This window comes from Castanea sativa, chromosome 12 (assembly GCF_040712315.1).
Source record: "Castanea sativa cultivar Marrone di Chiusa Pesio chromosome 12, ASM4071231v1".
NCBI lineage: Eukaryota > Viridiplantae > Streptophyta > Magnoliopsida > Fagales > Fagaceae > Castanea > Castanea sativa.
Genome location: NC_134024.1, coordinates 7500466 through 7515410, shown reverse-complemented (window position 1 = coordinate 7515410; position 14945 = coordinate 7500466). Strand labels below are relative to the sequence as shown.

Genomic DNA, 14945 nt, shown 5'->3' with positions numbered 1-14945 from the left:
TTTGTGATAAGAATTATTTATTTAAAAGGTTTGTTCCCACACCCCAATGTTAGTGAATTCCACTTATTGAGTTATCTCACCCCTCCCCCCCTATATTTCCCTTATAGATACATTAGAGGGATCATTGGAGTAGAGATTCTTAGAAGACAACAGTTTTGAATTATTATGTAGAACTGAGGATTTTATTATTATTTTTATGGTATAAAACCTTGTACTAGAGAATTTTTTTTGAGGTTGTTTTTATCTTTGATGGATTAAAGCTTAGACATTCGTGATGAGATTTTAGGTTGCTGATTGCTTTTATTTAATATTTTTATGGATTGTTTAGATTGGGTAGACTTTTATTGCTTATGATTTTGAGGGGTTACATAACCCATTTTCGTATACATTTATATATGAGAATATTAGTGAATCAAACCCTTTTTTATTTTATTTTTTTGCATATATATGCATTAATTATATCATGCTGTGAACTTGAAAATTGGCACAACTTTTGTGAATATTACACCATATAGCAACTTTCGAAATAAATGATAATAGATTTAAACCTTTCAAAAAATGGCATAACATGATATATGTAGGGACTCGAGGATTGAAGATGAGAAGCACCATCGTAGCTTTTAGCTGTTTCTCTGGAAGGAGCATCCACGGCCCGAGGAGTGAGATGGTTCGAGGATAGAATGGAAAGTGACAGAGTGCTCGTGGGGATATAATGGGTGCAGAGGGGTGCCTCAAGGGTTGAATGGGATCTTTGTAGTACGTTTCTTGTAAAGTACCACCTATTCCTCCGCATTGAATGGTTGGCAATAGCTTTATCAACTGCATTAATAAGGAAATGACATGAACAATGAACCCACAGTTCAGCAGTTCCTTCCACCACCTTCACCAGGAGCTTAGTGGGACAAGTGTCCTAAGGAGATTTGGGAAAATTAAAGATGGAGGGTTAGGATACAGGATGCCATAGAGTATATAAAGGAATAAGATTCTCAGATAAAGGAGATCTAGCAAGAATTGAGAGAAGGGGAGGTAACAAAAAGAATAGTAGCTAAGAGAGAGTGAACAGTATTTGTTACCACCAAAAACTTTGTCCTCGGGCAAACTTGTAAAGCTCCATTCATATACTAAAACCTTAAGCTTTTGGTCTTTCTTTCCTATCTCTGTGTCCTCAGGCGAAGCCCACACTTGTTCATCCCACTCTCTATACAAATATCTATTGTTTTGGGCTCAGTTTAGGCAATCCAACATCACTGTTTTTGGTGGGCTTGGGCTACTTAATTTCGTGTTCTTACAACATATATACTAATACTATCATGAATTGCCATCCCTAAATTATCTTTAGGTAATGCATTGATTATTTATGAAAAAAAAATATTTATGTTGTTATTTTTCTAAAAATTATATCATAATAATTGATTTGAAATATGATTTTATTTACCTTGGTAACAATTAAAAAAAAAATAGCAAAATACAAAAGAAAATTTAAATAAACACGCAATCAATAACATAAAATGTAATTGTGAACTTAAATTAGTTGGAATAATTGAATATTTGTGAGAGTTCACTCATAAAATATGTTCATATTCTTAATTATATTAGTCTTAACTATTTATATTTATTTTCTCTCTTTTAATCGCATGTTATACAATTTAAGCTTCTTTTTTTTTTCAAGAAAATTATACAATTTAAACTACCTTCCTAAACATTTCTTATTAAATATTTAAAATAAATCTATAGCATATATGCATGGATTAGCTTAGTTTGAATTAGTATAATCAAATGGTTTAATTTTTTTCCCAGTTGAATTTGAATGGTTAATAACAATATATACATGATTATTGATGATTTATTTAACAGTACATACGTTTCTTTTTTTTCTTTTTTCTTTTGGATACAAGATAAAATTTCTACTTTAGCTTAATCTAAGTGTATATTTGTGTGAAACTCCCTCCTGGAGACTTGAACCTCAGCCCTTACCCCCCACACCCTACAAGCATTTATACTTGTGGAGTAACCACCGCACCAAAGGTGCGCGGTGGTCATACATTTCTTATATATATAGAAACATTACATACATGATTACTAGGCAGAAACAGCTTGGAAGGAAGCATTCCGAAGAGCTTGGAATTTTTCCACTCACCATTTTTTTCCACACGGTTAGATTATTTCTCCTCTAATTTCCTTTTAAACACTTTGTGTTGTTTTCACAACTTTGGCTAATCTTGTGACATTTCAAACTTATTGATGACAAAACTATTATTCAAATTAAAAAATAAATAAATAAATTGCAAATCACACCCTTAAAGTTTGGAGGTGTTTAGATTTTACTCCTTAAAGTTTAATTTGGAAGTGTTTGGATTTTACACTCTAGTGTTTCAGAATTTAGTTTTTATTCCCTAAAAATTTTAGAAGTGTTTTGATTTTACCCCTTAAAGTTTGGGAGTATTTAGATTTTATACCCTAAAGTTTCTGAATTTAGGGGTATAAAATCCAAACACTCCCAAATTTTAAGAGGTAAAATTTAAATTCTGAAATGTTATAGTGTAAAATTCAAACACCCTCAAATTTCAAGAGATAAATTTTAAATTCTAAAATTTCAGGATGTAAAATTCAAACACCCCCAAACTTTCTGGTAATTTGCGGTTTACCCCAAAAAAATTCCCTTGGATGACAAAATTTGCCATCTTTAGCAAACTAGCAAAATAAAATATCGGCTTTTTAGTTGGCCCTCACTGAGATAATAACAAATTAATCATTGGACAGAAATGAACTTAAATGTGAAAGCTCCAACGGGACTTACGGCCCACTTTCCAAATATATAATAAGTAACTTGAAGAAGGGAAACATTCGTATCTTTTCCAAATATATAATACCAATACGAAAAGGACTATGCTATTTTTTAATGGCGATTGACACAGTGAACCAGAAAATTTCCCCCCCGGATCGAAGTATCAATAACTATTTATATAATTTCTTTTAGTCTTTTTTTTATTCATTTCTATTGTAAAAATTTTTGAAGACACATTTTGAAAAGTCTTTTTTTTTTTTTTTACAAGATATGTTATGTAACAAAGTCAATAGACTCAATACTATAATTTGATAAATCTAAATAGTAATTGAAGAAGTACACAAAAATTTTTCCTCACAGCGTTTATTTTATTTTATTAATTCCTCTTGTTTCTGAATTTTTTTTTTGTTGATAAACCTCTTGTTTCTGAAAAAATATGCAAATGTTAGCACATACGAATTATGGAAAGACAATTTAAGAAAGATATGATGCATTATGCATACGTGCGCAATTCAATCTTACAAAAGTAATAAAAACCACATGCTCTAAGATCTCCATCAACTTTCTGATTAGGGAGGACTTGAGAAAGTGATGCACAAGGAATTTGACAACAAATTTACAAATTTTACACTTGTTGAGGCATGAGATCAGAGCAGTTATATTGTATAGGCAAATGAGATGGTTGTTTAAGTCCCAAAGTAATAAAAAGGCCTCAAAATTTTAACCTAGTTTTTTGTTCATTGTAATAGTATTAATTAAGCCCGTATATTAGCCAATTAATAATTTTTTTTTTCAAAAAAAAGAAAATAAAAATGATATGTTCATAATATTTTTCACAACAAATTCTAAATGTCAGATTGTTACTAGCTGATATTGGTAAGGCAAAAAATAATTTCAATAGTGAATTCAAATTAGAACCAGTGACAACTTAACACTTAAGCTTTGTTGTGAAAATATTATGAATGTAATACATCTCAAAAAAAAAATGGACAAAATTCCACAACATTTTTCAACAATAGTTGAGTTAATAAACTTTTACTAGTCCTCATCTATGTTCATCACTGACATCAATTTTTTAATTACCACTATCAATCTGCCATATTAGCATGTGTGAAAGTTTTGTCAATTTTTTGTTTATAAACTTTCTCCAAAAAATATATATATATATATGTGGTTCATGTTAATTATTAATTTTGCATCTAAAACAAGATAATAGAGTTTAAGTAATTTTTTTTAAAGTCATATTTAAATATATAGGACTCAAATTCAGTTTTCGCCGTAGCCTTTCAAATGGTGACCGTCTATATGGTGTGTGGGTGACCGTCTATAATTGGGGTGCCATAAAGTGATGATACTGGTGGTCGATGAAAATGATATTATCAACAATTTCAAAGGAATCTTCGTAGCAGAAAGAGTGGATGTTGTCAGGGAGGTTGCAAGCTCACTTTGATGGCTTCTTGACAGCTCTACACTTATGCCAACAAAAAGGAATTATGGATGTGTAACTTGTGAACCATATGAGTGTGGCAATCACAGCTTTCAATTCAAATTCTGTCCAACTTGAATCCTGCAATATTCTATTTCAGGATGTGAAGATGGGCTACTGCTAATTTGGAAGCTGTGAATTTTCTCTTGTAGACAAAGGTTGTAACCTGGCTGCTTTAGCCTTAGCAGATTATGTCTGTAATTCTTGTGCTATTGAGGCCTGGTGGGGGAGCCTCTCCATCTTTTGTTCACAAAGTGTACAGATACTTATAAAGTTTAAGCATCACATAAATACTCAGCCGCTTTTATTCACAGACACACAACAAAAAAAAAACTGTGACAATCTTATTTTGGAAAGCTCCACACATGTTAAAAAGCAAATAAACAACATATCAAGCATAAGAAGCATCCCTAAAGCCACTTCTGGGTCAGACTGAAGCGTTGCCAAGACTCATTCTGCCTCTACAGATTTGGGGGGCTGTATTGGGTAGTCTTTTGGGCCTGTTCACAAAAAACACTGCTTCATTCAATTCAAGCTGTGTTGTACTTATAAAGCATAGATTGACAGGGAAAATAAGGATTCCACCACTGGTGAATTCCATGAGCACATTTAAAATCTGGGAATTGACCCCTATTAATGGTCAGATATGCTGAAGGAAGGAGATGCAGTGCTTCTAAACCTGAATCCATTCTCAATGCACTGGAGAGTAGATTCCTCATGGAATTTCTTGTTGCAACCTTCTCAAGTTTTCCTGCTCCAATCTCCTCCATCTTCTTCCTGTGTTCAAAGTATCCAATATATTCTGAACAAATAGGATCAGCTGGGTTCACAAAAAGGTAAGGGACCCAGGCAGATAACATTACAAAAGGATCGTGTGATTGAGCTTTATGATGTTGGCGATCATTTACAGTAAGGCTGAGGCCTGCTTTCACAACACTGCTTGCAAAGCGGATTCCAAGCTTCACTCTTTCATCCTTGAACCCCCCCTCTATGGGGATGGATAAGAATGGTGGATTTAAAAGATATGTTTCAAGGAAATAACCTATCTTGGCCATGTTCTTTCCTGCAAGCAATGCCATAGCTGACCCCAGAGAATGTCCAGCCAACCACACACTTGCACCTTTAGATGAAGCAACTATGTTGTGAATATAATGCATTGCAAGTTGAAACCGGGAACTCTGGTGAAGATTGTTACGGACGCACTGGAGGTCTAACTTGAGGTCCTGTAACCTTGTGTCTGATTTGGTGATTGTGCCACGGAAGGCAATGACATATTGTGGAATGTTTGGAGCAGATGGGTATTTGTATTCATAAATGGCACCAAATATGGATAAGTCGTCATCATCTATGAGCATATGATTTAATTGGAAATGGAAGTAGTCCCACCAAGGTAGAGCAAGAGCTTGAGATCCATGGCGATTCTGTTGGCGATCACGTTCAAGAATGTACACTCCTTGAACCAAGCTAGCTGCAATAGATCTTCGCTGATGTATGTTGTTCCTGCAAGGAGATTGTAAGAACAGAAAAATATCTACTGAAGTTTACTTGTTAATAAGTACAATTTCAAGGACAGAAGCCACAAATCAACTAGTTTGGAAAGAATAAATTACATTAGACAATAACAACTGCCTATGAGATGCATCTGGTATAACCAGTCTATTTAATGGGAGTTGTACTCCCATCATTTTTCATTGGCCAAAATGTGAAAATCCCAGTGAGTTAAAACAATGCACCAGAATTTAACATCAACCCAGCAAAACATGTCCAACTTTTTACTCAGAAATGAATTTCAGGGGACAACTAAAGGGGGGAAGGAATCAAAAGAAGAAGAGAAAGATTAGACTCTTGTGCTGCTTAAGCCAAAGAATAAGTCTAGTTACACAACTTGCTGAGGCAGCAAACCGTTAGTGGTTGGCAGTGAAAGTGGCCTATGGTGGACTTAACAAGAGTAATCTGTTTTTATCACACCAAACACAAACAATCAACATTAAAATGATCAAGAAACTCTATGTTATAAGTTTAAAAAAATAAAAATATTTCTGCATGCTGGTTCTATCCTAATTATTAATTGTGAGTCACTAAGAGTCTAAGAGCAAAACCAATAATCTATTCTCTTTGGGGAGTTGCCAATAATATCGAACCACTAGGTTGTGTGTGTGGCAATACAGATTTTTAGTCCGTTTAGTGCTTTAAAATAAAACACTGGCCTTGCACTGCATGTTCAAATTCTTCTAAAAATTGAAACCATGAACAATGTATGCCATTTTGGCCACGTTAATGAACTATTGTGAACAAGACAGCAACAGAAAAGTATGTAATCCAATTTTGATAATTCTTGACCTAACATTGTAGACTCAAAAGCACTGCGTTCATTTAAGAGAGTTTTTACCAGTGGTCAAAGTGAACATGTTATACTTTGGATGCATTGGAATTCCCTTGCAATTTTTTCTTTCTTTTTGCTGAATGGAATTCCATAGCAATTGATTACACCCTGTTAGTGAAGTATTAGTTAATGGTCTTACCAGTCAACAGCTGTGAGATGTACTGGCCCTGAAAGGCTGAAAACTTCCCTCTCTGAGGGCATTACTCCTTCTGTTCCTTTCTTCATGACTTCCTTTAAAATAAGCTGCCATGGAAGAAGCAAAAGCCCATGATTAAATTGTTCATGGAGCCAATTGATGTGCAACATAATTGAATATGTATGAGTCAGATATTAAATGAATATAACACGTTTAATAAGCACCAAGTCAAACATTACCAATGTCCCTTTTATGTTTTTTCCTTATATTTTGAATTTAGAATGAAGGGCAGAATTTATTTGAATATTAAAGCATTATGTTGTACAAGCAAGAAAGCACAACCTTTTTTTCACTTCATTTGAAGTATGTGATACGCATTGTAAAACAACAGTACTTCCGTACTGTGTCACACTTGACAGGATCATGTTAAAACATGACTACACATTGAAGATTTGGTCATTTCTCAAGTCATTTATGCACAAATCTCATGCATAGTGAATCAAAATTTCCATCTTCCTGTCTATGGCATTGCATACACCAATCAATATATATATAAAAGCAGAGACCTCATGCAGAAATGCATGAGGTTCTGCCATGTGGCGCTTTGTATGAGTACTTTTTCCTTTAATTTTTCACCTCCCACCTTCTTATCAATGATTAGTTTAAGCCATAAATGCAGAAAATTAAAAGATTTGGTTCTACTCCCTTTTCCAACTTCTTGAATTCTTCCACTTTTAATTTCATTAATTTAAAAAATAAAAAGTTTTCTCCATTCAATGTTAGTTTTCATGTTCTTTTATATATACCAGTTTCACAAAATATCAAAAGGCCAAAAGAAAAATAAGACTAGAGAGATAGAGAGACAAAAGCTATGTTTGGATACGCTGCGTTTGCGTTTTGCTGAGAATTTTCTGCGTTTTTTTTTTTTTTAACGTGCATGAACAGTAACCGGTACTGTTCATGCACGGTATTTTACTGTGCGGGAGACCAATTTTACTGTTCACGCACTGTTTACGCACTGTTCATGGGACCCACAAGCACTTTATTTAGAAAAAAATATTAAAAATGGGTCCCACAATACTATTCACACATTTAAAAATTATTTTCTTTACGGTGTTTTCGGTTTTAAAGAATAAGCTCTATCCAAACGGACCCAAAGAGTAAGAAATTAGTGTCAACAAGAGCATGAAATTGGCTTTGGCTTCAAGTGCATATGATCTAAACTTCTTAACAACACTATCAAAGCTTGATACAATGCTTTAACAACATATGGGGTTTCTAAAAGGTATGTGTTTTTTGTCTTTATTTATATTTTGGAAAGTGTTTAATCTTTGTAATTGATTAAGGTACTTAGATGTAAGTAAAATTAAACTCTTGGCATAGTATAAGTTTATGAAATAGTATAAGTTTATATTTTCATGTTCAATTATTATTTTATTTTTAATCTCTTGGCATGTATATTTAGTTTTGCGAATTAGAAATTATAAACCTTAAAAATACTTCTAAGAAAAAGAAAAGGAAATAATAGAAAATTTTATATTGGAAACGGTCAAATGTAAGAACTAAATATACAAGTACACCTGATCAAACAAAAAAGGGCATATAGTGTCATTTTTAGAGTCTAATCAATTATGGTTACTTATGGATTTATTGTGTTACAATTTTTTTCATTCATTATTTTAGTGACGTATAATACATAATCGAAATTAATTTCACAAACATTAAACACATATTAGTGTTATAAAATAACTAATAACGAACACGCGCATCGCGCGGGACATCCACTAGTAATACACAAAGGCATGGACTTCATGTCAGCTGAATCTCAACTATGTTCTGTACTTTATTAAGCAGATATCAGGAAAACATGTGTTTCTCTGATTCAATTTGGTTGTAAGGAAACCGTGGCATTCCACTGAAAAATCTTGCTTTGCCATTAAACTGTTGAAGAGCTTACTGTCTTTTCTTACTATCAACTCCATTTTAGCTTCTACCCAATCCATGTCATAATAAAAGAAACCTACTAGTCTGGTTTATGTGTTAAGCTTCTAGGTGGGAATTAATGGTGGAATAGGGAATTATGAGTGGTTGCTTCAAGGGAACCAGTCCTCCTTAAGATAGAGAAGAGATATAGAGAAGAATTAGAGAATCAAGAACAATGAAACTTCTGTTATTTCTGTTATGAATCTGATGTACAAGATACAAGTCCTTTAATAGCTAATTCTATAGCTTCTGGCAGTTACTTTCAGTTAGTTGTTATAACTAACCAACCTAACTAACTTCCCTCAACCGAATCCTAACTGTACCAGCTTATCTATACAACAGATCCTAATCAGTTGCAATCAATCCAATAGCTTGTTATTAATCCAATTACAACATCTATACAGAGTCTTAACATTATGGCTGTGCATGCCATTTACATTCAACCCTGTCCATTCAAGCAGATTCCAAAATATCAAACATACAAAAACAGGCATGGTATATCACCCAACTCAGAACCTCAAACTTGAAAATGAGAAATTAAATAGCTAACAACTTATAGAGCAGATCCAGGCCAGGCTAGAGTTCTCTGTACTGCAGCCTTAATGAAATCATTTACTCATATAGGGTGAGGTGACATAGCCTCCGTGAGGTCCAAAAGGTTTGAAGAATTTAAACCATAAATTCTTCTCTCCTCCCACCCTATCTTGTCTATCAAATGGATGTTGACTTTACAAGCATAAATGAGAAATTCAATATTCTCTCAAAAACAACTGAGCGATGCATATTGTTAAAAATAAGACACAAAAGCATCAATTGTTAGCAAAGCAAATATAACTATCATGTAAATCAATTTTTTATTAGTCCATATCAAAAGCATGACAATAGTACCTTAAAACAGTTAGCAAGGAAACTCTCATTTCATCTGAAATTGAAACATTTTTGCACTTCAATAATAAGAAAAAAAGGAACCAACCTGTAAAATATGTCAAACATTGTCATTGAAGCCCTTCACCCATCTGTGGCTCATCCTGTACTTGCAGAGAGAGAGAGATTTCAACGATAAGGTTTCATTAAAAAAATTTATATTGTAACAATCGTTCAGCACTTCAGTAACTTTGCTCAATTGATACTTAAAATATAGTAGTTTGACTTTACCTCCCTCAGTCCCACTCCATTTCCACCCAAGTTACTGCCTACCCCCAGTATCTTTTTAAGGCATGCACGGCCAAATTAATATAAGGCTACTCTTAGCGTTCTCTCAATTTTATTGGAAATGGTTTTCACAATATTCCCTCTCTATATACTTAACTTCATAAATACAACTTGAAGAACCTCAAAACGTATTTAAAAGATAAGGATAAAATGGAAAAAAGAAAGCAAAAACAAGATTTGAGTTCATGCCTCCCTCAGTGCCAAATACTTCTATTAAATTTAAAACTAGTTAGAGATAAAAGCAATAAAATCTTGACCATTTAAAAGGTTAACTCCTGCATTACCTCATGACCAAAAGAACACAAGAACATATAAGGCAATCAAAATTTTAGTAGAGCTGATACAAAGAACCAAAACCCAAATCACAGCAATCAAATAACTCTCATGAGAGCCAAGAGCCTTGTAACTTAGTGACAGTTGCTCGATTCACCTTATGGGGAGGACTTGGGATTCGAATACCCATCTCCCATTTATTGTTAAAAAAAATAATACACCCAAAAAATAAAAATAAAAATCAATAACACCAATAATAAAAGAACTGTACCATACGTACAGAAGAAACGGCCTCAAACAATACTGTTAAACTTCTTCAACTTTTTGAGCAGCCTTCTTAAGCCTTAAACAATAAGGATTCGTGAGTGGCACTACCAGAGGAAGTTGCAAACTTGCAATTGTCAATTGATAAACACAGGTTGTCATTTATTTTATTTTTCCCAGTATTTCTTTGTAAACGTAAAGTTCAAAAGTCAACAACCAGTTTAGAAAAGTCAGAGTGTCACCGCGTATTCTGTGCCATGATCAACACGACAAGAAGTCAACAACACATGCTGCATAACCTCGGCCTAAACCTCATCAGGTCAGCACGAGTGGCCTGCAAATCATTACAAAGAACTCAAATTAATGTAGAATGATTTGTATTATTATATCACCAATATTCAAAATTTTCAAAAATTAAGACCTCATTTGGCTGTATCGAACTCGAAAATTAAGAGAGTTCATTAGGAATTTTCGACAAAGCTTATTTTGTTGATTTCTCGTACAATTTTGTAAAGCCTCTTTTTTTTTTTTTTTTACCCCAAAGATGACATTACTTTTACACAATACAAACAACAACAACAACAAACAAAGCCTTATTCAGTCCACTTCGGTTCTATTCAGTCCACCTTGGTTCCAAACTATCCACTTCGGTTCTATTTGGTCCACTTTGGTCTTATTCGGTCCTATTCAATCCACTTTAGTCTAATTCGGTCTACTTCGATCTTATTCGGTCCATTATTCGTACTTTGGTCTTATTCGGTCCTATTGAATCCACTTCGGTCCTATTCAGTCCACTTTGATCTTATTCAATATACTTCGGTCTTGTTCTTCTTTGGTCTTATTCAGTGCTATTCAATCTACTTCGATTCCATTCGGTCTACTTTGGTCCACTTCGCTCTTATACTTTGGTCTTACTCAGTCCATTATGTCTTATTCAGTCCAATTTGATCCTATATGGCCCAATTCAATCCATTTTGGTTCTATTCGGTCTACGTTGGTCTTATTTGGTCCACTTCAATCTTATTTGTTCCACTTCAATCATTCGGTTCAATTTGGTCTTATTCAATTCTATTCGGTCAACTTCAATCCTATATAGGGCCAGCCCTAGGCCTAAGCCACTTAGACCATCATCTAAGACCCCCTACTAGAGAAAAGTCCCCAAATTTTGGGGCAAAATTAATATATTTTTTTGGAGATCTAGGAAAAAAAAGTTTTACATTTTTTTCTACTTTTAAGAAGTCCTAAAGAATTGAGTAATGTTAGAAATAATACAATTTTAAATACATGGGTCTTACAAATATATATATGTCAATAATTACAAGAGATGATTCAATGGGAAAATGCTATAAGTACTGTGGGGGGTAAAAGTGTTTGAATATACGTTTGGGCTTTGGGTTTGATTAGTTGACACAAATCTGTTCAATCAAGGTCTCTAAGCCCATAGGTTAGTCCACACTATAAATGGTCTGAGGAGTTGTCCGAGGAGGAGTATCTCCTCGGACAGGCCTAGCAAAGGTCCTGGGACTTACTAAACGGTAAAGAGGTAGAATTCTAGAGGATCTGTGGGGGTAAAGGTGTGATCCAAGCACCTTTTAGAAGTAAGAACGTGTGAGAAATATCTGATGAAAAAGCTGCTACCACTGCATTGAAGGCCCTGCATCTACCTTCCTAGCTGCATTAATGGAGATATGACCTCTGAACAGTAGAATTCAGCCTTCCAACTATTGTTTGAAGACTTTAAGAAGGTGGTGGATGGGACAAGTATCTTGGAGGAAGATTTGTGTTACACGTGAATGAAACAGGGAAGAAGAAGAAAGATATAAGAAGACGAGAGAGGAAAGAAAGAGGAGAAGCTTCTTTTTTGGAAACTAAAAATTGTAATATTTTGCTTAGAGAAAGAAAGACTATACAAATTGTCCTCGGCTTATGTCCAAGGAGGGTTTTCTTGTCATATTCATCTATCACTTGCATAGATTGCGGCATTCTAGCCTGTTTATCAACTTCCAACATCCCAAACCTAGGTTTCAAACCCATACTCTACAAATTTCATTGTTTAAGGCTCTTTGGGCCTGCACCCATCACTTGTTTTTGGGTCCAGGTACAAATTGTGCACTTACAAATGCTATAAGGTTTACTTCAAATCATTTACAAATTGATGTGACAATTAATATGATTTGTGTATGTCAACAACCTATTAAATACATTTTTGAATTACTTTTTGTGATTGATGATACATATTTGTAAGTATCATGTTATAAAATTTATCATATCATTAACATCATTCACTCAAATACTTGTTTATTATCTTCTTGAAGTGTCACTAATCACATCATTGCTATATCATTTGTAAGTATTTTTGTAGTAAAATTTGTTATAGTTTTAGCATTTTTCCACACAAAAAAAAGCATATTACAAAATAAAAGGAATATATTTTTGTTATAAACAAATTATGATATTAAACACTAGTTATTTTTTTTTTTTTAGAAAGAAAAAAAGGGCGGCTCACGTGTGTTATCATAACCGACCACATCGAATTTGTTGGGCCGCCCTTGGTCCCATTCTGTCCACTTTGGTCATTCGATCCATTTTAGTTCACTTCTATCCATTCGGTGCATTTAGTCCGTTTTTGTGCACTTACATAATGGGAGAAGACAGGTTTGGGTTGAGAGCACCTATTCTAAATCTAAATTCATTAAAGAAAATATAGATCTCAAACTCAGAATATCTATAAATTCTTAAGCATAGTATTTATTGTACACTAGTTATTATTATTTTTTAGAAAAAAAAAAAAGGGTGGCTCGCGTGTGTCATCGCAACCAACCACATCAAATTTGTTGGGCCGCCCTTGGTCCCATTCTTTCCACTTTGGTCATGTGATCCATTTTAGTTCACTTCTATCCATTCGGTGCATTTAGTCCATTTTTGCGCACTTACATAATGGGAGAAGATAGGTTTGAGTTGAAAGCATCTATTCTAAATCTAAATTCATTAAAGAAAATATAGATCTCAAACTCGGAATATCTATAAATTCTTAAGCATAGTATTTATTGTTGTTACGCTTATATTGAGCCATGTTAACATTGCATTTCGATTCACTTCAGTTCAGCAAATTTAAATAAATTTTTCCTAAACATGAAGACTATGCATATACAAATGTAATCTTTAGGGCAATTACTCATTAATTTTAAATGAATTGTATGAGATTGATTATACCTATATATAATTTTTATATAACTATTCATAACGCGAAGGATAGTGACTAGTAAATAAAATAAATTGATGATTTTTAGCTCATCCAATAATATCAAACACATGAGTTCTAGATAGCTCAACTAGTGAAATCTCTTATCATCGAATGAGATATCTTAATTTGAAACCTATTTACACCAAAAAATACTAATTAGTTTCTTGGTCCTCGATGACAAAGAGCAATCCTTATGAAGCAAATAGTGGATACAAAGGACAAAGTTTAGCTACAAAATTGATTTTAGTCTAAGACTACAAACTTACTTAATAAAATAAATATTACTATATATTTTGAAAATCTAATCGTTCAATTGCATGTTCTTTACACTTTTAATACACATGTCAAAATTTGTATCAATCGGATATTATTTACTATATGATCTATAAGTTTATATTTTATGTATAATTTTAAACTATAAAAACTTGTAATTTAATTAATTTATTAATAATATAGCTATTAATCTTTAATTTTTTATAAATTTTGAAAGTATGGAGGATGTAAGAAGATTTAATGGTGGATTTATCAAAATTTACTTCCAATAAAATGATACTGAGTATCATTTGTAGCTTTAGACTATAACTAATTTTGTAACTAAATTTTGTCTGAATATAAATCTATAATAAATTAGTAATCCCACATTCCGCGACAACAACCAAAAAATAATAAATAAAATCAATTGCTATCCTGGCCTTTAATAAATTTTTAAAAAATAAAATAAAAAAGCAATCATTGTCTATGGAAAAATGGATTAGAATACATAGTTTTAAAGCTTAGAGCCTGTTGGAATACGCACACAAATCTATAGTTTTATAGCTTAGGATCTGTTTGGAATAGCACATTTTTGTTCATATATTTTGTTTAAAAAAATAACATATACATTTTTTTAATAAAAATCTTATGTCCTACCTTTTATTTTCCTTTAGGATTCATATGTGTTTGATTTTTTTTTTAAACTTTAATTATTTTATAAAGAAAGTCAGATAAAATAAAAAATTGTGATTAATAAAACATGTAAGTGCACAATTGCACTTGGACCCAAAGACAATCACGGGCTCAGGCCCAATGAGCCTTAAACAATAAATTTTGTAGAGCGTGGGCTTAAAACCTAGATTAGAAGTACTGGGAGTTTAATAACAAACTTTTATGTGCAAACACTTGTAAACAATGAATGATAGT

General features: G+C 33.0%; 1 protein-coding gene across 6 annotated transcripts; it reads right to left on the bottom strand.

The window, feature by feature from the left end:
• Nucleotides 1-4534: 4534 nt before the first annotated feature.
• LOC142618689 (GDSL esterase/lipase At4g10955-like) lies at nucleotides 4535-10682 on the bottom strand. 6 transcript variants are annotated; one of them, XM_075791681.1, is made up of 5 exons: nucleotides 10530-10665; nucleotides 9747-9801; nucleotides 6794-6897; nucleotides 4951-5771; nucleotides 4535-4771 (listed from the first exon to the last, which is right to left on the bottom strand). In XM_075791681.1, the coding sequence occupies exons 3-5, from the start codon at nucleotides 6877-6879 to the stop codon at nucleotides 4722-4724; spliced, it is 957 nt and encodes a 318-aa protein (XP_075647796.1). In that variant the 5' UTR covers nucleotides 6880-6897; nucleotides 9747-9801; nucleotides 10530-10665; the 3' UTR covers nucleotides 4535-4721. The 6 variants fall into 6 exon arrangements, with proteins under 6 accessions (XP_075647796.1, XP_075647791.1, XP_075647790.1 ...); XM_075791676.1 differs by having other exon boundaries at nucleotides 4535-5771; nucleotides 10539-10682; XM_075791675.1 differs by having other exon boundaries at nucleotides 4535-5771.
• Between the last annotated feature and the right edge of the window lie 4263 nt (nucleotides 10683-14945).